General features: G+C 53.0%; 1 protein-coding gene across 4 annotated transcripts in view; it reads right to left on the bottom strand.

Moving 5' to 3' along the window:
- The window catches only part of FAM53B (family with sequence similarity 53 member B), a 138,658-nt gene that overhangs the window by 74,104 nt on the left and 45,131 nt on the right, over positions 1–19,423 (bottom strand). For 3 of the 4 annotated variants that reach the window (XM_063617008.1, XM_063616996.1, XM_055246108.2), the window contains exon 2: positions 10,237–10,460. In XM_063617008.1, coding sequence (XP_063473078.1) covers positions 10,237–10,314 — 78 coding nt within the window. In that variant the 5' untranslated portion in view covers positions 10,315–10,460. Of the gene's footprint in view, positions 1–206; positions 487–10,236; positions 10,461–19,423 lie in introns of those variants that run through there. The other variant, XM_063616993.1, reaches the window with a different exon arrangement.

Below are 19,423 nucleotides of genomic sequence, written 5' to 3'. Positions count from 1 at the left end.
CTAGTGAGTTATGGAGTCCATCGAGTTAATGGGCTCTGAAACTACACAGAAAGCCCCATGACTTCTGACACGAGGGGATTTTTCCACATAAGTGATGTGGAGGCGGCCCAGGGGCACGACGGATGGTAAACAGTGGAACAAGCTTCCCTGAGCTGGGCTGAGAAGAGACCAAGAGAGGAGGGGACCTCCCTGGGGACATGAAGAACCTCAAGTAGGGAGCAGAGGGCCCCAGGTCCGACTCCGAGACCTCTCCCTTCCAGATCCAGGGAGAACAGCTCTCCCGCTCTGGTGAGAAGCATGGGGAGAGCTCGGAAGGGCTGGCCTCTGTTCTGCAGACTGTTTTGTGGCTACATCAAGGCCCCCTGAGGCATTTTCTCTGAACTGAAACAGAAACTCAAAGGTTATATTTGGTCTCAACAGAACAGCTATGGCTTTTGAACTCCTTGGCCCTGTATTTCCACAATGGTTTCCCTTTCCACTGTAAACATTCTACATCTTCCCTGATGTCCCCCGCCTACCCTCAACTGAACACTATGGCCACTGGGCAGAAAATAGGCCAACGAGGCCTAGAAGAACCCCAAATCCAGGGCACTTGCTCCATGGCTACACAGTAAGCTGGGTGTGGAATATTCTGGGGGTTCCTCATGCTAGGTGATACCCAGGTCAAGAGGCTCGCTCGGTCCTCTCATGAGCAGAGACTACCCAGCCAGAGCCCCAGGAAGCAGCTCTGCCTCAAGTGCTCCAAGGCTCCCTCACTCACTCGCCCACTCGCTCAGTGGGCACAGGCTGGTGATTCTTTCTGGGTGGGCTGTGCTGGGGGTTGATCATGCAATGATGAAAGGAGTTCTCAGCCTCAGAGAAATGAGCCTGTCACAGAAGGCTCTAACTTCTGAAAGGAACCCCCAACATTCCCCATCAAAATGACACAAACAGACAAGGCTTCTAGGCTGGTAAGTGGACAAGGGCCCAGGTTCCGGCTCTTTAAGGCCTGGCAGGAGGGTGGGGCTGACTAGGAATGCCTGGCCCATCCAGGTAAGAAGGTGGCAAGCACCTGGCACCAGCTCCCTCACCTCATCCCCATCCACCCAATCCAGGGACCTCTGCACAAGGTCAACACTGTGTTCACCCCACAGGGTTACTAAGGGTCCATCCTGACCAACCTGGGGACACAGAGGTGAAGGAGGGCTCACACTTCATGGAAGACAGTCACAGACAAACCACAGGGAGATCGGGGCTGGAGGGGTGTCCAGATGTGCTGGGATGAGGGTGGAGGTCGGGGCGGCCTCCTGCGGGGGATGCCTAGACGGCTGTTGAGGACCACAGGAACTTCTAGGGCGGAAGGGGAACGGGGCAGTCCTCCTACAGGTTGCCCTCCTCAATTTAAAATGATCCTAACAGTATCATCAGGCTCGGTCACCCTCCTGGATTCCACAGTGATGTAACCATCCCCTCTACCGCCATCTGTGGAAATATCTGGGAAGAACTCAAAATGGTTGCACCTGCTTCCTCCCATCCCCCAACACAATCCCCAGCTGAGAGATGCAGCTGAGACCACACCGAAGTCATCCAATGGCAAGTGGATGACAAGCGCACGAGAGCCCTGCTGCTGGGGCTGCACTGCCTGCACAGCCGAGAGCTCAGCCTGTGGACACCAGGCAGGCGCCCAGCTCCCAGGCTCAGAGAGGGAAGTCGGGCCAGGGTCTTGCTTGCCAAGGAAGGCGGCTCCCAGCACTAAGGGAACACCTGGGCACAAGGAACTCACCCTCTGGGGAACCTCGGCCCCCAGCCCGTGCCTGCCACGTGGGAGAAGGCAACCCAGGCTGGGAGGGCAGAGAAGCCACACCAGGATGGGGGCTGGGGAGAGCAGAATTGAGCAGGAACACTGGAGCACCCTGTGTGCTTCACCGGCACGCATGCAGGAGGGCTTGGGGCTTTCCACACCGAAGCAGGAAGCCACACAGTGAGCCGCCCCCTGCCTGGCCAGCAGAACAGTGCTTGCTGGCCACCTCTCACCAAGCCGGTACGTTCTAGACCAAGGGGGACCTCAGGGCCCTCCTGACCCAGGCCTTCGCAAGGAACGTTGCCAGAGATGCTGGGGTCTGTCTGCCCACAGAGGCAGCACTGGGCCAGCACACAGAGCACCCTAGGTACTCATTCATACATTCACTCGACTTGCTCATTCATTCAAAGAGGACTTATCAGCATCTGCAGCAGGTCCCCAGAGTGGCCTGCCATTTCTAACCTGGAAAACAGACTCCTCACCACCCCACCACTGGCCCTGATCCCAGCCACTGCCAGCCCCAGTGAATGCCCCTCCTAACCGCTCTTACAGCCTGTACCCTCGGCCCCCATTCCCCACCCTCCACCCAGAACCCAGAGCCATCTTCTTAAAGCAGAGATCAGACCACGTCATTCTGTTCCAACAACTTCCCACCGCAACCAGAATCAAATACCGGCCGCTACCTCTCCTCCACAGCCTACAGGGCCCCATATGAGCCAACCTGAGTACCCCCAACCTTGCTCTGGCCCTCCCCTCCTCACTCACACCACCCAGTGGGGCCAGGCCAGTCACTACCATCTCAGGGCCTTTGTGCCGGGATTTTCACGCAGCAGGCTCTGCGCTGTTCCTGCCCCGTGGCCTCCTCAGTGGCCTTGCCAGACCATCCTGGCTAAAGCGGTGCCTCCCACCTGCTTTTCTCTCTCCCATCGCCTCATTTAATGAACATGGCAGGTATTGGAACATCTGTTCCTGTACTGATTCTCTGCTCCATGGGAACGGAAGCTTCTTGAGAAAGGAGGGCTGTCTTGGTTCCAACATCCCAGCTGACAGCAGGCACCATGGCTACAGCCACCTGTCAGCGCCAGGCTGTCCCACTCCTGCAGCCACACACCCAGTGGACGTCAGGCAATGGAAATGGATTTTCACTGGGCAGAAGTCACTGTCTCCCAAAATCACTGGCCTCACACAAAGTCAAACCTCAGTGGGGAAGGACTGAGAGGCCGGACTGAGAGGCCAGCCTGGGTGTTAGAGCCGCCCCACAGGCTGGCCTGGCCTCCTCATGCCGGTCTCCAACACTCTACCTAAGGGTTCCCATGAACCAGCAATGGTGCACACTATGATTTTCTAACTCGAAGGAACGACTTCTCCATTTCCCCACCCCAGGCGAGCCACTACTTGCTCCTCACTGAACAGATGAAACTGCGCAGCCCAGTGGTGCGGCCCCCTTCTTCTGTCAGCAGCATGGCAATTTTGAATTGGGATACCTTCATCCTCACTGGATCATGTCTTAGTGGGACTGTCAACCAAGGTGCCTCCACCTCCCCTGGCCCTGGGCTAGGCCCAGAACTCAGGCCTGGCTGATCAGACACTGGTTCCATGGCTGACTCCTGAACCACAGAGCTGGGGCTGATCCGCCCAGCAGGGAGGCCCTCAGCCTGCCCGTGAGCACCTGCTTCTAAAGTCCTCCCAGCTGCTCCCACCCTGCCTTTTCTGATGCCCGACTGGCCCCCTCCTCTCCAGCCCTGCGAGCTCGCCCTGTGTTTCAGGGAGTTCTCTTTTGGGGTAAGTTAGCTGGAGATGGCCTCTGGCGCTGACAAAGGAGGAACGCTGACTGATTTCGTGCTTGACCTCGAGACCAGATCAGGGCCTATCTTGCTTTCTGAGCCCCATCTGTGAAGCTAAGCCAGTGGCGGCCAGGCCAGAACGTCATGTACTGACAGCTTTACAGGGTGCCAGGCCCCAGTGTACCCTGACCGCTGGCAGGTTTCCCTGGTCCAACTCCACATGGGCAAACCAGCAGAGTTCCTGCTTGGATCTAGGTTGGCCAGGGCCTTTTTTTCCCCAGGCTACTCAGTATATGCTAACATTCCCACTGGTATTTACCATTCCTACACACACAGCCTTTCCAACACTTTGAACCTCCTGCACCCACAGTGGGAAGAATGAGCCAATCACGGTGTGGAGGCCCCACCAGGCCCTGAGGGAACCCCTCGGCCCTCTGAGGTTTCACAAGACACTCAGTGTCTGCACTCAGCGAGCACCCGAGCACTAGCTGAAGTCTGCAATGAAATAAGACCAGAGCACATTTCCCCTTTGTGTTTCTCCCACTGTGAAGCCTCTGTTCTCGAGCCCACCCCGGAGCAGGGCCTCATCTCTGTGAGACTCCTCAGATCACGAGAGAAGGTTTTTGGAATTAGATCCTCGTAGGAAAGGCAAAAGCTGGAAATCAAATGGAGGCTTCAGGGCCATCTGTCTGACTAAAGAAAGCAGCCCTGGCTTAAATAAAGACACAATTAAGGCTCCAAATGAGGAACTGGCCCTGCAGAAAATGCCAGGCCACAACCACGGTTCTTCGTAACTTTCCTCTACACATTATCGACTAAAGCAATCAAGTCACCTTTTCCATCTCCTGGCATGGTGTTACAGGGAGCCACAGAGCAAAGGGGGAGGCTCGCACTCATGCCCTGCGGGGGAACGAGTGGAGCACCCACACTTCCGAAATGCAACCCCGCGAGACCGCGGCAGTCGAAAGCAAAAAGGAGATCCAGGCCTGAGACAAGAAAGACAAGCTGAGGAGGGAACAGCACCTTTGTGTGAAGACTCTCAAAGATGCTGATAGAGATACGGTGGCCCTGACTCCTGAGGCTCCAGGATTAGCCAAAGCATGGGCCGGCCCCTTGGTATCTCTGCCTGCCCAGGGTGAAAGGCATCAGGCTGCCCTGGACCCTGTGCACTCCTGCATTCTAACTTCAGGTCAGCCTGGGGCCTGCCAGAGAGATCCTGGCTGGGGCTGTTGAGCTCAAAGTGCCAACTTAGCATGGCCCAAAGTATGAAGAACCCCAGTGCCCAGGCAACTGGGTGCAAGGCCTGACATGACCACTAACTCCTCAGATAAGAAGTCACTTAGCCTTGGCATCCTAATCTGACAAGTACAGAAGGAAGTGCTTGTTTTAGCTACCAGATCAGCCCCTCCAAAAGACTAGTATTAGTTGTTATGCGGAAAGTCAGGCAGCCTAGAGCTGCATACTGCCCTCTGCCCAGGAGCAGCCAGCCATCAGCTCCCTTTGGTCTTCAGCCTTAAGGGAGGATGGGCTGCAGAGAGAAGAGTGGGCCTGGCCAAGGGAGGTGGTCACTGTGGAAACAAAAGAACAGGCCCTTGGCCTGAGTGTGGGTGTGCGGGAAGGAGCTGAGGGAGCACAGTGCTCCAAGGTCAAACGTCTGGGCTGCCTTCCAGGGGAGCAGCTAATGTTAGAACACTGGAAGGAAGAGCCCACTCGGCAGAGGAAGGCACCGGGCAGAGTGGGGGAAAGGGGAACTGGAACCAGCCATGGCTGCCGGCAGTGCAAGTGAAGCCAGGGCCATGGGCACAGCTGAGCCTCAGGGCCATCTCTCCCCGGGCAGGTGGGCCCTGTGCTGGGAAAGGCAAAATGCTGAGCACTGGTCAGTCCTTTTTTTCCTTTTTTCCCACATCTTTCTTTGAGGGAAAGACAGTTGTTTCACCAGCATTTAGTTTTTAAAACAAGGGAACCAGAGAACCATGGCACGAACCCCTAAGAAGGCTGGGAGGGAAACCGAGTCCTCACACCCCTCAACAGGCCTCAGAGTTGGCCACGAGCTCCTCCTCCAGTGCCACATGACACCCAGGGTTGCAAGGACCCTGGTGACTTTCCCTTGCACGTTGAGACTTTCCCACTTTGTGACTGAGGCCTGACTCTGGGGACCCAGGGTGAGCTGCGCCTCTGGGGCCTGCTCCCATAATTCCAAAGTGGCCTGTGCTGATACCAGTCCCAGCCTCCCCCACAGTCATGCTTTCCTTTTAAATCTTAAACCTCCACTTGTTATCTTCTTAGTCTGATTAGAAAACAAAAGAAAAATTATTTTCCATTGTTCCTGTTGTTATCTTGATGGTATTTACACGGGGATGATGTTACCAGTTTAGGAAGCTAAAGCAAAACCCCGTCAACTTCCTCTGAACCTTTGCTGGCTGTTCAAATCAAACGCTAGCATCAGCTTATCTCACATTCTGTCCCATGGATCTCATCACTAGACTAAGATTATTTTCGGTATTTCTTCAGTTATTTACATCGTGTGTCTCTCCCCAAGGCCTGGAGGGGCTCCAAGGCGATCACAGCCCCTGGAACAGGGCCCATGCGAGAAGGTGCTGGGGAAAGCAGACAAGGGCCTGGACTTGAAATCTGTGACCGGGGCAGCCCCTCCCTGGGCTCTCTGAGCCAGTTTCCTGTCTGTATAATGGGGTAAAAATGGGTGCACCCCTGCCCCTCAGCAGGTGGCATGAGGCTCAAGGACAGGGAGGAGGTACCTGGACCTCTGGGCATACAGTTTGGATGTTTGTCCCCTCCAAATCTCATGTTGAAATGTAACCCCCAGTGTCGGAGGCGGGGCCTGGTGGGGGGTGTTTGGGTCATGGAAGCGGATCCCGCATGAATGGCTTGGTGGCCTCCTCATGGTGATCAAGGAGTCCTCGCTCTTCTAGTTCATGTGAGGGCTGGGAGTTTAACAGGTCTGGCACCTCCTCCCTTCCCTCTTGCTCCCTCTCTCACCTTGTGACACACTTATTCTCCCCTCACCTTCTGCCATGACTGGAAGCTTCGTGAGGCCTCACTAGAAACAGATGCAGGTGCCATACTTCTTTTTTTTTTTTTTTTTGGAGACGGAGTCTTATTCTGTCGCCCAGGCTGGAGTGCAGTGGCGCGATATGGGCTCACTGCAAGCTCCGCCTCCCGGGTTCAAGCCATTCTCCTGCCTCAGCCTCCCAAGTAGCTGTGACTACAGGCGCCCGCCCGCCACCACACACTCAGCTAATTTTTTGTATTTTTAGCAGAGACGGGGTTTCACCATGTTAGCCAGGATGGTCTTGATCTCCTGACCTCGTGATCCGCCCGCTTCGGCCTCCCAAAGTGCTGGGATTACAGGCGTGAGCCAACGTGCCTGGCCGGTGCCATACTTCTTATACAGCCGGAAGAACCATATGCCAAGTAAACCACTTTTCTTTATAAATTACCCAGCCTCAGGTATTCCTTATAGCAACATGATATGAACTAACATACTTCCCAAGACCCTCAGTGTAGCCGCACCCCCAACACCTTCCTGCTGGCCCACACTATAGGGCAGGCAGCGCTGAGCTGGGCCGGGCCAGGCACTGACAACCAGTCAATGTGTTCTGGGCGCATCAGCAAACTGAGCAATGAGAAAGCCCCTCTCCAACAGGGCCGCTCCCCACAACGGACCTCTCATCTGGAGCCAAGGGTAGAGAAGAGGAGGAGGAAGACCACAGATGGACCCAAAGCACTGCACACTGGGTGGTTCGGGACCGGACAGGCCAGTAACAAAAAGCAGCAGAAAGAAGGATACTTTCCAACAAAGCAAGGGAGAGTTCAGGAAGAAAGCACAGATTCTAATCTGTGTGGCCACAAGAGAACACATGGTAGAATCCCTTCCAGCAAAGCCGCCTGCTCTCCCCTGACTGCTTTCCCTTTCTGAGATGAGTTTTCCTTCCCTAGCTAGGGCTGGGAGGCCATGCTCCTCCTGGCAGGGGCTCAGGCCACACCTCTTGGAAGAGCAGCTCAGCTGACCTTGGGCCCACATGTCCCGGAACCAACTCTGAAGCCAATACCAGGCAGTCCCACCCTGAGAAGGGACCTAGCACAGAGGCGGCCACTGCAGCCAACAGCACAGCTGGACCGGGGAAGGGCTCCTCCCTCGGGACCTCCAGACGGCTCCTCACCCTTGAGGTCCCTTCTTTTTGGTCAGAGCTACTCTAGTCGCACCCACTCAGTCGTGAACTGGAGCAGCAGCCAGAGAGAAAGACAATGGTGAATGAGAAGAGGCCAGGCGACAGGAACCTGCAAGCTCATCCATCCACAAACATCCACTGAGCACCTGCCACGCGCTGGGCCCCGTGCATTCAGCAACAAGCAAGAGAGACATCCCCTGCCTTCACAAAGCTCCCATTCTAGTATAAGGACGTGGTCAAGATCCATAGGGACATGTTTAAAAGTGCCAAGTGCCCAAGAGGGAAAAAGATAGGAAAAGAGGAGAGAAAGTGTGGTGGGGGTAAGGGGTGGGCGCTGGCGCTGGGACTGAACTGTAGGTTGAGTGGCCAGAGAAGGAAGGAGGGAGGGAGCGTGTCCTACTGTGGGGAGAGAGCTCCAGGCCAAGGAAAAAGTGCAAAGGGCTGAGGCAGGCTCACGCTTGGCACGTTGGAACAGGGAGGCCAGTGGGGACCGAGCAGAGGGGGCAGAGTGGCAGAGATGAGGTCAGAGCAGTCACATGGACGAGAATATATGGGGCCATGTACATCCTAGTAAGGGCTGGGTGTTTGCTAGGCATTCAGTGTAAAGCCAGTGGAAGCTTCTACACAGAGAAGGACAGCACTGACTGGGATTCTCTCGGGCTGCTGGGTGGAGAACAGGTTAAAAAGAGCCAGAGGCAGGGGACCAGTTACCACAAGAATCCTTGCGAGAGAACAGCAGGTGGAACCAGGGCGGTGGCACTGGGGCTGGTGAGAAGTAATCACATTACACAGCAAATGCGAACTGGAAAGGATGGGGCGGTGGCAGAAGAGCTGAATGGTCACAGCAGCTCTACTACTTGCTGCAGTAACCAAGGCTGCCATCGAGCAACACACCTCAGGTGCCTGCTGTCTGCCCTGCCCCAGCAGTGCTGGGGACATGGGGAGGAGCCAAGCTGAGTCCGTATCCTTGCAGCTAGGGGTGACACCCCATGGAGACCTCACAGGCTGAGGCCCACGAGCAGAGTGGCACCAGTGTCACACCTGGTAAGGGCTGAAGAGACCTGACTGAGGGAGGGCCACCAAGACTGGCATCCAGACACCAGGCAGCGGGCAGAGGCCTGAATGCAGGCCCAGGAAGTGGGGCTGGAGGGGCAGGAGGGAAGGGGGAGGTGGAGCCAGTGAGGCAGTTACTGCCTGCTCCAGGTTGCAGCTGCCTCATTTGTAAAACAAGGAGGCTGGACCCAACGGTTTCTAAGCCACTTCTTCTCACCCTTCAAGGCCAAATCAAGTATCCCTGCTCTGCAAGGCTTTCTCTGGCTACAGCCAGGCTGGCCCTGCTCCTCTACACGCCCTGGGCTTCCTGTGGGCTTCAGCTGTGAGTTCTTATTCATGGGATCCTCAAGTGTCACTGTATTCACAGCTCTCCAGACACCCTCCCTCTAGACCAGGAGCTTCTCAAGGGTGAGGAGTACAGGGCCTGGCTCCAGCTCATCCTGTTCTCCGAACTCCTCCAGCCTGGTGCCCAACACGCAGAAGGCGCTCTGTGAGGCCTGCGGAAAGAATACAGATCTCGGTGGTTTTCCCAAGCTCCTGCCACAGCCAGAGACCTAGGTCTATCTGCTCAAGGTCTGGTTTCACTGGCATGAGCTAGGGGAAGGTGGCCCACCAAGGAGGCTTAGCGTGGGTCCTCACGAGGAGCTGTGAAGGGCGTCAGGAGGGGTCCTGGGCGAGGTGACCCTGGGCAGTTGGCCCCTTCCCGACCACCGAAGCTGCAGAGAGTTCCGAGGACTTGCCATTTCCACAAGACTGCTTATGACTGAGTATGGCTTCTCGCCCCCTCCGCAGGGGAGCAGCCTGCACTCACATCTGAGGAACTGGGCTTGGAAGGACAGGTCTGCTGACAGGGTTCAGCTATTGGAGGTTGTTTGGCTCGCAGTCTAAGAAGGCCGAGTTAGCTACCTCTCTGTGCTAGTCCACCACATGGTCCAGGGTGGTCCAGGGTGAACCACCTTTGACAGAGGGTGGCTGTTGCCATAGCTCACCACACCTTCTTTCCCCATCGTCTCCCACTCTCGACATTCCTGAGGCAGCACCACCCTTCAGAGGGACAGGCTTATCTGGGCCCCCATTCAGGGCACCACCCCCTCTGGAAACCACCCCCCTTAATGGGTGGAGACAGAAGGAATGTCAATCCTGGCTTGGCAGGCAGCAGAACCACACTTGCTGTTATTTACCAGGGGATGGCCTCCCCTCCTCATTCACCAGATGACCTCAAATCTGAGCTGAGTTCCTTCCTTCCAGCAAGTTCTCAGTCAAGCTCTGCTCCTGTGCCCTGTCTCCCCAGCCCGGGACACCTCACAGACCTTTGCTCTTGGGGGCTCTGGACTCGATTTGCTAAGCCTAGGTGCGCAGTCCACAGCCCTATCTGTACATCAGGCCTCAGAAATGGTCATGGAAAGCAGGAAGCCTGCCAGGTCCTCACCAGTTCAGGGCTGAAGGTCCCGCATGCAATGGAGTCAGCTCCCCGGGTGCTGAGGCTTTCACTTAGGACCATCACCATGATAAGGGCCTCAGGTGCTGGGCTCCATCCCAGGGTGCATATCAGCCATCTTCACTTGGGCAGACTTGGGGTGAGTACCTCCTAGGGAATTGATGTCAGCAGAAACAGCTCCAGCTTCCGGGAAATGGCCAAGTGTGGTCAACTCCCTGGAAAGACAAAAGAAAAGCAAAAAGATTCAGGACTAAGAAAGACCAGGGCCCTGAGAGTCACCCCTCCCACAGTACTGGAAATCCCAGGGGATTGGAACCACCTCCCTGCTAAAGGAGATGCACTCTGGGAGAGTCACCAAGGCCCAGAGTTACCTTCTCAGAGCCCCCCACACCCCTGCCATGCCAGCCTTGGGCTACCTCACTTGTAAAATGGCCTGGTGGGTAGAACAACGAATTGGGGTCCAGCGCGTGATACCTTTAAGATCTATCTCAGGGTCTGGGTGGCTAACAATCTGCTGTCCCTGCAGCATACTCAAGTCATGTGACATCTTACCACTGAGCTGGCTTTACAGGCAGCTTCAGCACACACCAGGATGCATTAAAGTAGGCCAAGGGTCAGAACATGCCTCATCCCCGCATCCAACACCAAAGGGGTCAGCCCTCAGGCAGCCAACTGGCAGCAGGGGACCAGCAGTCAGCATGCTGGCTCCCTTCTCCACCCAGTTATGAACAGAAGCTACTGGAACAATCAGGAGGTCCATTTAAAAGGGCATACATTTGGCCAGGCATAGTGGCTCATGCCTGTAATCCCAGCACTTTGGGAGGCTGAGGCAGGTGGATCACCTGAGGTCAGGAGTTCGAGACCAGCCTGGTCAACATGGTGAAACCCCATCTCTACTAAAAATACAAAAAATTAGCTGGGCATGGTGGCGTGCACCTGTAATTGCAGCTACATGTGAGGCTGAGGCAGGACAATTGCTTGAACCTGGGAGGCAGAGGTTGTAGTGAGCCAAGATCGCACCACTGCCCACTTGGGCAACAAGAGTGAAACTCCATCCCCACCCCCAGCCCCCCAAAAAAAGGCATACATTTCTGGTCCTTGGAAGTGCCACATTTCAACATCAACATCTTTGCAACACTGGGGGCCTTCACAGCTTTGTCATCTTCCCCAGAATGAACTAAACTAAGTGAGCTTCCAGCAGTAATGGGACCCACTCAGCGTCGCCATTCTGCACAGCCTATCCGCAGCCCCTCTCCAATAACCCCCCATCATTTCCCACCAAACAAATGAAGAAAGAGTGCGGCCTTCAGTTCAGGCTTGAAAAATCCCTCCTTACAAACTCATGTCTCTGATTCTATTTCCCCATGTGGCTAAACCTTCAAAGAAGGTCACACAGATACAAGGAACCTGAAGATCACCATCAAAAAGTAAAAAATAATCATGATAATAGTATTAAATAGAAAAGCAGCTCCTAATCTCTAATCAGAAACAAACCGCTCAACACAGGAAAATGTTTTAGAATCTGCTGCTCTGTGTAAAAATTAATTGCACCCTGGTATTTACTTGCTGTCCAGATTGTAAATCATATTTTCCTGTTTACTTCAATTAGACTTTACAGTGGGTGTTATTGAAATTGCTCAATTACAGGCCAGCTGGCAAGCACAGGAAAATTACCTTCTACTGTTCTTCGAAAACAAGGTTCATCCAAAGTGCAAAAGCAGGGAAGGGGAGGAGGGAAATCAATACACGTTCAGGAAGGGAGCCCCGGGGAGTCTGAAGATTCCCAGGTCGCATTGAGAGACCTGATGCATAGGTTCAATACCATAGCGATCTAGAAGTGACACATTCTGACCAAGTGTGATCTGTTCAAGGAAAGAATTTCAGAACACTCCTGCAAGTTCTGGCCAGGCAGCTGAGCCAGAAATGCCTGTCAGCCCCCACTGCAGGCTTAGCTCAGGAGCAGGCCAGAGAGGTGCTCCTGGACTCGCCTTTCAAAGGGGCCTTTTGTGCCTCCTTGGTGGTGGAAGCCTAATGGCAGCCGTCATCTTTCTGTGTGTGAGCCCCAATTCAGCTGTAGGGCAGCCAGCCGTTGGCACAAGGGCTGGGAGGTGAGCTGCCTGTTCCCTCCTCCCCCATTTCCAGCCTCTCTAGGAAGCCAGGTGGGCTCAGTAGCTACAGAGGCTCAGATCCTGAGTCAAGCACAACTGAGTTGGAATCCCAGCTCTTGAAATACATTGTTTCAGTGGCCTTTGCCAAGTTACTCTCGGAGCCTCAGTTTCCCTCTCTGTACAACAGGGAAAACGGTGCTTGCCTCACAAGGTTACTGTATCTGATGAAAACAGAGCCCAAGTCCTTTGCCCGGTGTCTCGCTCATCCGGGCGAGTGCTCAATCAACAGCAGCTACTGCTAGCAGTTTCATGGGGGAGGCTGGGAGTCCAGATCCTCCTCTCGGCAATGGACGCCCAAGCGGCCATCCTCTCAAATGTGTTTAAAGGGAAACAAGCTAAATTCCATCAACAAGGCCCTGGCTATATGATGGCCCATCCCTCTAGTGAAGTAGGAGGAGGCCAGTAAGAATGAAACTGTGGAAGTCTGTCGCCATGGGAACACATCAGCCCATCCAGACACAGCTCTGCATGAAGCAGGAAGCCAGAACGAGGCAAAGATGGGGCGTCCCAGCTCTCTCTAGCTCCATCCCCAGCAGAGTCCTGACAAGAGGCCAGGGCTCAGAGAGGCAGCAGAAGCACCAAAAGCGCCTGGGTAACGGGGTGGTCAGCACACGTGGCAGACATGGAAAGGAGAAGGCAGGTGTAGCACAATCCCTGCCCTGGGGGGGCTCACAGAGAGTGCAGTGACCCAGCCAACACATTTCAGAGGCAGGCAGAAAGGGGGATGCTCATCGGAGACAGGCCTTAAAGTGACTCCTTTGCACTGTAAGAGCCCAAGAGTGGGGACAACCTAGATGCCTACAAACAGGGCGAACTGGTTAAATTATGGTGTTGTTACATAAGGGAATATTATGTGGCCTTCAAAAATATTTTAATGAGCCAGGTCAAACTGTACAGATATGAAACAATCTCCAAGAAATGCTATAAAGTGACAAAGGCAAGAAGAGCGAGTCCACTAGCCTGAGTGACAGAGTGAGTCTCCGCCTCAAAAAAAAAAAGAAGGAGTCCAGCATGGTCCCACACAGTGGTTGCCTGGAGAACGGAATGAAGGTTCAGGAGAGGAACCATGTCCAACCCTATGTGAGGTATGAATATTCCATCCCACGCCCGCCCATGGTACTTTCAGTTCTTAAACAACAGGCAAGATTTCATCAGGAAGGGCAGGGCACCCAGGCAGAGGGAAGGGTGTAAGTAAGGCGTGGCCGCCAGGCCAGACTTGGAGTATGGGAACGGTGAGCACGCTGGTGGCTGGCACACAGGGCACGCAGAGGGCACAGCAGCAGGATGGGAGCTAGAGAGAGACTCAAACCAGACCCAGGGCTCTGAATGCCACACTCAGTGGAGACCTTATCATTGTAGCTGTGAGGGCTCCCGAAGGAGGTTAGAAGCTGGAGTTGGCTACTTTGATCTGTTGGGAGAGCAATTTTTTCTGAACCCTTTGCAACACCTACCACAATCCCTCACATACCCTAACAGCTCAATGCACATTTCCGGAATTGAGCTAAATTACAGCAACATCTGAAATGATCTGGGCACGTTCTCAGAATTTGTGAGGCGAATCCAGACCAGAAGAGCCCAGCACGATCTGGAATTTCCTGGGATTCCTATGACCTGTGGGCCCTGGCCCGGCCAACTTCACTGGGGAATGCCAGGACCAGGCCAGAGACTTCGAGCCCAGTCTGCAAACAGGGTCAGGGTCTTCTCAGAAAAGCCAGGGGTATGGCCAAGAAAAAGACAATAACTGGGTGATCCCACAGGGGGCAAGGTGGAAGCCTCGCAAAGCCCTCCTAGAGGCCACCTCTGGGGCACAGACCCTGCCACGGTCTAGTGAGTTTTCTCTTAACCTATATCAAGAATCACTTCTATCTACTGAGCACCTACTAGGTACCAGGCACTTTACACACATTAGCCACAAGCCAGGTTGAATTATCCCCATTTTACAGCCATATACAGCAACTCACCCAGGGTCCGGGTTCAAAGCTAGGATTTGAACCCTGGTGGGCCAGCATCCAGGACTGTATTTCCCACTAGTGCCTCGCCTCTCCATCCCCCAAAAAACCCCTTCAAATGCCCATTCAAACAACTACCAGTAAGAGTTCTCCTTAGCATTTATTCCAGAGAGATTAAGATTTACGTTCACACACAAAAGTTTGTAACAGCCCTTTATTCATAACAGCCAAAACCGGGAAATACTCCAGAGACCCTTCACTGGGTGAACAATTAGACAAAATGTGGCAGGGCACAGCCACACTGTGGAATACTACTCGGCAATAAAAAGGAACCAACCAGAGACACACATCACAACCTGGATGAGCCTCCAGAGACTCATGCAGAGTGAAAGAGCCAGCCCCCAAAGGCTCACTATTCTAAGAGTCCATTTGTATCCCTTTCTTAAAATGACAGAATTATACAATTAGCGAAGAGATGAATGGCTGTCAGGGGTTGGGGATGGGGCGTGGGAGCAAGAGGGAAATGGGCGTGGCTATGAAAAGGCAGCGGGAGGGATCCTTGGAGACGGACATGTTCTGTGTCTTGACTGTATCCATGACAATTTTCTGCTTGTGATGCTGCACTAGTTTGGTAGGATGTTACCATTAGGGGACAGTGAGTAAGGGGTATACGAGATTTCTCTGTATTATTTCTTGTAACTGCATGAGTGTAAATGATCTCAAAAAAAATTTTTAAAGAAATCTCAATCTATACATTTATCAAAATTCATAGAACCACCAAAAGACTGTATTATGCTATATATAAATTTTTAAAACTTTTTTTAAAGCCCATTGATTATACCAGGGAGACCATGTGCGAGGGGAGGGTGGAGGAACGTGTGTGCGCTGTGGAATTTGGCAGCCCTGGCCTTCGCCACGAAATCACTTGAGTTCAGTTTCCTCATCTTTAAAATGGGGGTGAGACTGGTCACAGTGGCTCACACCAGTGATCCCAGCATTTGAGAGGTTGAGGCAAAAGGATTGCTTGAGACCAGGAGTTCAAGACCAGCCTAGGCAACACAGCAAGACTCCATCTCTACAAAAAATAAAAACTAAAAAAAAAGTAGCCAGGCGTGGGAGTGTATGCCTGTAGTCCCAGCTACTCAGAAGTCTGAGGCAAGATCGCTTGAGCCCAGGAGTTTGAGGTCACAAATGAGCTATGATCATGCTACTGCACTCTAGCCTGGTGACAGACAGAGACCTTGTATCAAAAGAAATAATTAAGCTGGGTGCAGTGGGTCATGCCTGTAATCCCAGCAGTATGGGAGACTGACGTCAGTGGATCACTAGAAGTCAGGAGTTCAAGACCAGCCTGACCAACACGGTGAAACCCCAACTCTACTAAAAATACAAAAATTAGCTTGGCGTGGTGGTGCATGCCTGTGATCCCAGCCACTCAGGAGGCTGAGGCGCAGGAAACACTTGAACCTGGGAGACAGAGGCTGCAGTGAGCCAAGATTACACCACTGTACTCCAGCCTGGGCCACAGAGCAATACCCTGTCTCAAAAAATAATTATTATTAATAATTAATTAAACACAATGAGGATAATACCTTTGCCCTGGGGCTGCTGTAAGATTTAAATAAGAAAACACATATAAAAAAGCTCGGCACAGAGAAGGCCAGGCATTGGTGTCCATTCCCCTTTGCACAAGTAGCAATCGTGGGCTGCACTCTCATCAGGCACCATCCTTGCATCTCAGCTGCAGTTTTCCTTGCCCTGTATTTAAGTCTTGTATTGTCACTTCCCAGTCCCCACATTCACCTCCCACCTCTCTCCCGTGACTCCCTGGGCAGTGCTCATGATAGTGGGCCTCCAGCCTGCCTCCATACACAGCTAGAGCTACCCAATATCTGCCAAAGGAGGGCTAGGTGAGGGTCTCCCCTTGGCTGGCACCCCAACCTGACCATGGAGACAGTGCTCTCTGACTCAACCCCAGCGGCCCCTACTCAGTGACTCATCTTCACACCAGGATTTCCACTGAAAAGAGCAAAAGGCAAGGTCAGACTTTCCAATGATCCGTGTTTATGCTCCCTGGGTGCAGATACGGTGGCAGAGGGCCCCTGCCCACCTCCCAAGTCCTCACCCCAAGAGTGCCTCTGCCCAAGAACAGCCCCAAACTCGCCAGCAATGTGCCCAAAGCAAGGCCTATGGGTGGGAGGGCACACACACAGATGGCTGCTACCATGGTCAGCAAGACGCCCCATGCCCAGAGCCCATCTCCACCCCCATGTGCCCCACACAGCCACACTTCCAGCCACAGACCTCCACCCTCACCTCCATTCCCATCTCCCTGGGCATCCACCAGAGGCTGGGTCCTTCTCAGCTAATCCTCTCACATTCCTATGAACAGGCATTATGGTTGGTAGTATGCACATTTTCCAGGTGGGAAGACGGAGGCTCCAAGAAAAGAAATCAAGTCATTTGCCCAATATCCTACAGCTAGCAGGGGCAATACCAGGATTCAAATCCAGGCCTTCCTCCCCAGGCCAGTCTGTCTCTGACACCACAGAAACAGGGGCGACAGCTTTGCTCTCACACAAGTCCTTGCTAACATGAAATTTTCTTGCTTGTGTTCTACAGTCTTCAATGTGTCTTCATTTGTTTGCAACTGCTGAACACAGCTATCTGATATCACTGTGGCCTGGGACTCTCAGCTTCCAGCAATTGGGAGCCCCACCTGGCTCATCCACTTCAAAAGAGGATTGCATGCTAATGAATTAATACATACATGAAAGTGTTGCAAACTCTACAATCCTATATAAATCTTAAGAAGATTAGAAGTTTACCAAATGCTCTGTAATGCATTTTGAAGGGCTATCCCTTAAAAGAAACCGACCACACTGGAAATCAGCAAGACAAGCTTTTCTTTCTTTTAGTATCTTTACTTAGCCTGTACTTACTTCTTGTACACGTTAGTTTCACTGTTAATTTTACCACCTTAAAAACAGGACTCAGATCAAAACCTAAACATGAGAACGTAGCCACTGACAGTGATTTTCCTGGTGGCTCGCGGAAGTCATTGCTCTCAGAGCTTCCATTTCCCCCTCCCATTAAGCAAAGGAAATGGGAGGGGAAGAGAGCAATTCCGCAAGGTCTTTGTGCACTTTGAAACTTTCATAGCTTCAGTTGTTGGTGTGACAAAAGCAATCTGTAGGCAGAATCTAGAAGCAAGTATGTGAACATTTGGGGAAGGGTGTTGCTTAGTGGGTCATGTTGTCTCCTGCCAAATTCTGTGACAACCCAAAAGTGCGAGAAGGGTTCCGAGGGGAGCCGAATGCTGCAGTCAAGCTTCGTATCCGCCAAGACAAAGGGATTTAATCTGCTTGGGGACGGTTCTGCTTGCTGATTTTATATACTAACTAAGTCATCTGAGTCTAAAGGATAAAAGTTGAAAGCTGCCTAGGAACTTTATCCAAGGCCTCTACTTTCCCAGACTAAGTTGACAGTGGAAAGAGAGTTTGGTGTTTCGACCAAAGGACAGGACCCACAAATGTGCAGCTTCTATACTACAGTGAACATTTCAATGACTCCTGCAGCCAGGGTTCCCATGTCTTCGGGCCCTACTGAGAAACAACTAACAATCCTGACAGCACCACCCTCAACACAAAGAAAAAAAGAGGCAAAGAAAACCTCTTGCGGGGGCGCGGTGGCTCACGCCTATAATCCTTGCACTTTGGGAGGCCGAGGCAGGCGGATCACAAGGTCAGGAGATGGAGACCATCCTGGCTAACACGGTGAAACCCTGTCTCTATTAAAAATACAAAAAATTAGCCGGGCGTGGTGGCAGGCACCTGTAGTCCCAGCTACTCGGGAGGCTGAGGCAGGAGAATGGCGTGAACCCAGGAGGCAGAGCTTGGAGTGAGCCGAGATCGCGCCACTGCACTCCAGCGTGGGTGACAGAGCGAGACTCCATCTTAAAAGAAAAAAAAAAAAGAAAACCTCTTTCATCAGTACTTTGCTAGTGCAGAAGTAACAGGTGACACAGAGCATACCTTTTAACACAGCATGAGGACAATATTAGCCATAGCAACAGTGCCAGGCCCTGTGCTTACTGCAACCTCAGAGTATCCCTGTCAGAGGGTACCGCTGTTACCCCATTTTACAGAGGGGGAAAGTGAGGCCCAGGCCCAAGGTCACCTAGTTGTGAACAAGGCACAAAGACTCAACCCACATCTACTGAACTCCAAAGTCTTTGTCTTAAGCCCTGGACCCCACTACTCCAGGACCTGTAAGTTTCATTGTTAATTATCCTTTAAGTACTTGATTTGTCAGCGAAATGATCAAATGCCAAAGCAGACACTAATTTTGCAATATACACACTCTCTAATAAGCCCATCCTGAGGTGTCCCAGCCAAACATCAACCTTCCGGAACTGATGTTGAAACATGGTATTAGGGGTTCCACTGTAGGCAGGAAAAATGGGCAGATGACGAGTATCTTGGAGACGGTAGAAGTGGGACAGGAAGCCATCACTTTCCATCCTTAACTGCATGGATGTGCAGACATGGTGAGTAACCTGCAGAGGGTGAAGTGTCTCCCAGGAAGCTCAGGGTACTCCTAGGCCTGCAGGGAGTCACAATGGCTTCTCGCAACCCCAGCTGGAACCTGTATCCATCTGTCCCTATCTCCCCAGGTCCTGTGCCTCCTGCCTATGCCTCCCCCACTGCCACCCTGCCCTTCTCTCAAAGTTCATTTCCAGGTTGTTTGTGGGGAGCCCTCCCCTCCACGCACGCAGCCTAGGTGGGGCCCTCCCTCAGTCATCCTGTGGCCTCAGCACAGAGCCTGCCCACGGCAGCAACCTGACTGATGTCTATCTGCTAAGTCAGTATCACAGCAAGAGCACTGAACTTGAGTCCACGCTCAGCCCAGCTCAGTCCCAGAGGAGCTGCAGGGCCCTGGCTGAGCTCTGTAACTTTGCTCAGCTTTCTGCCTTTGTAACATGTAAGATGTTACCCTTGTGCTACCCGCCTTAGCTATAAGTTAAGGAGGTAACGCCCTGTAGGTGGGGGCACTACAAAA

This window comes from Symphalangus syndactylus, chromosome 2 (assembly GCF_028878055.3).
Source record: "Symphalangus syndactylus isolate Jambi chromosome 2, NHGRI_mSymSyn1-v2.1_pri, whole genome shotgun sequence".
Taxonomy (NCBI): domain Eukaryota; kingdom Metazoa; phylum Chordata; class Mammalia; order Primates; family Hylobatidae; genus Symphalangus; species Symphalangus syndactylus.
The sequence above is the reverse complement of the archived record's forward strand: the minus strand, read 5'-3'. Positions and strand labels throughout refer to the sequence as shown.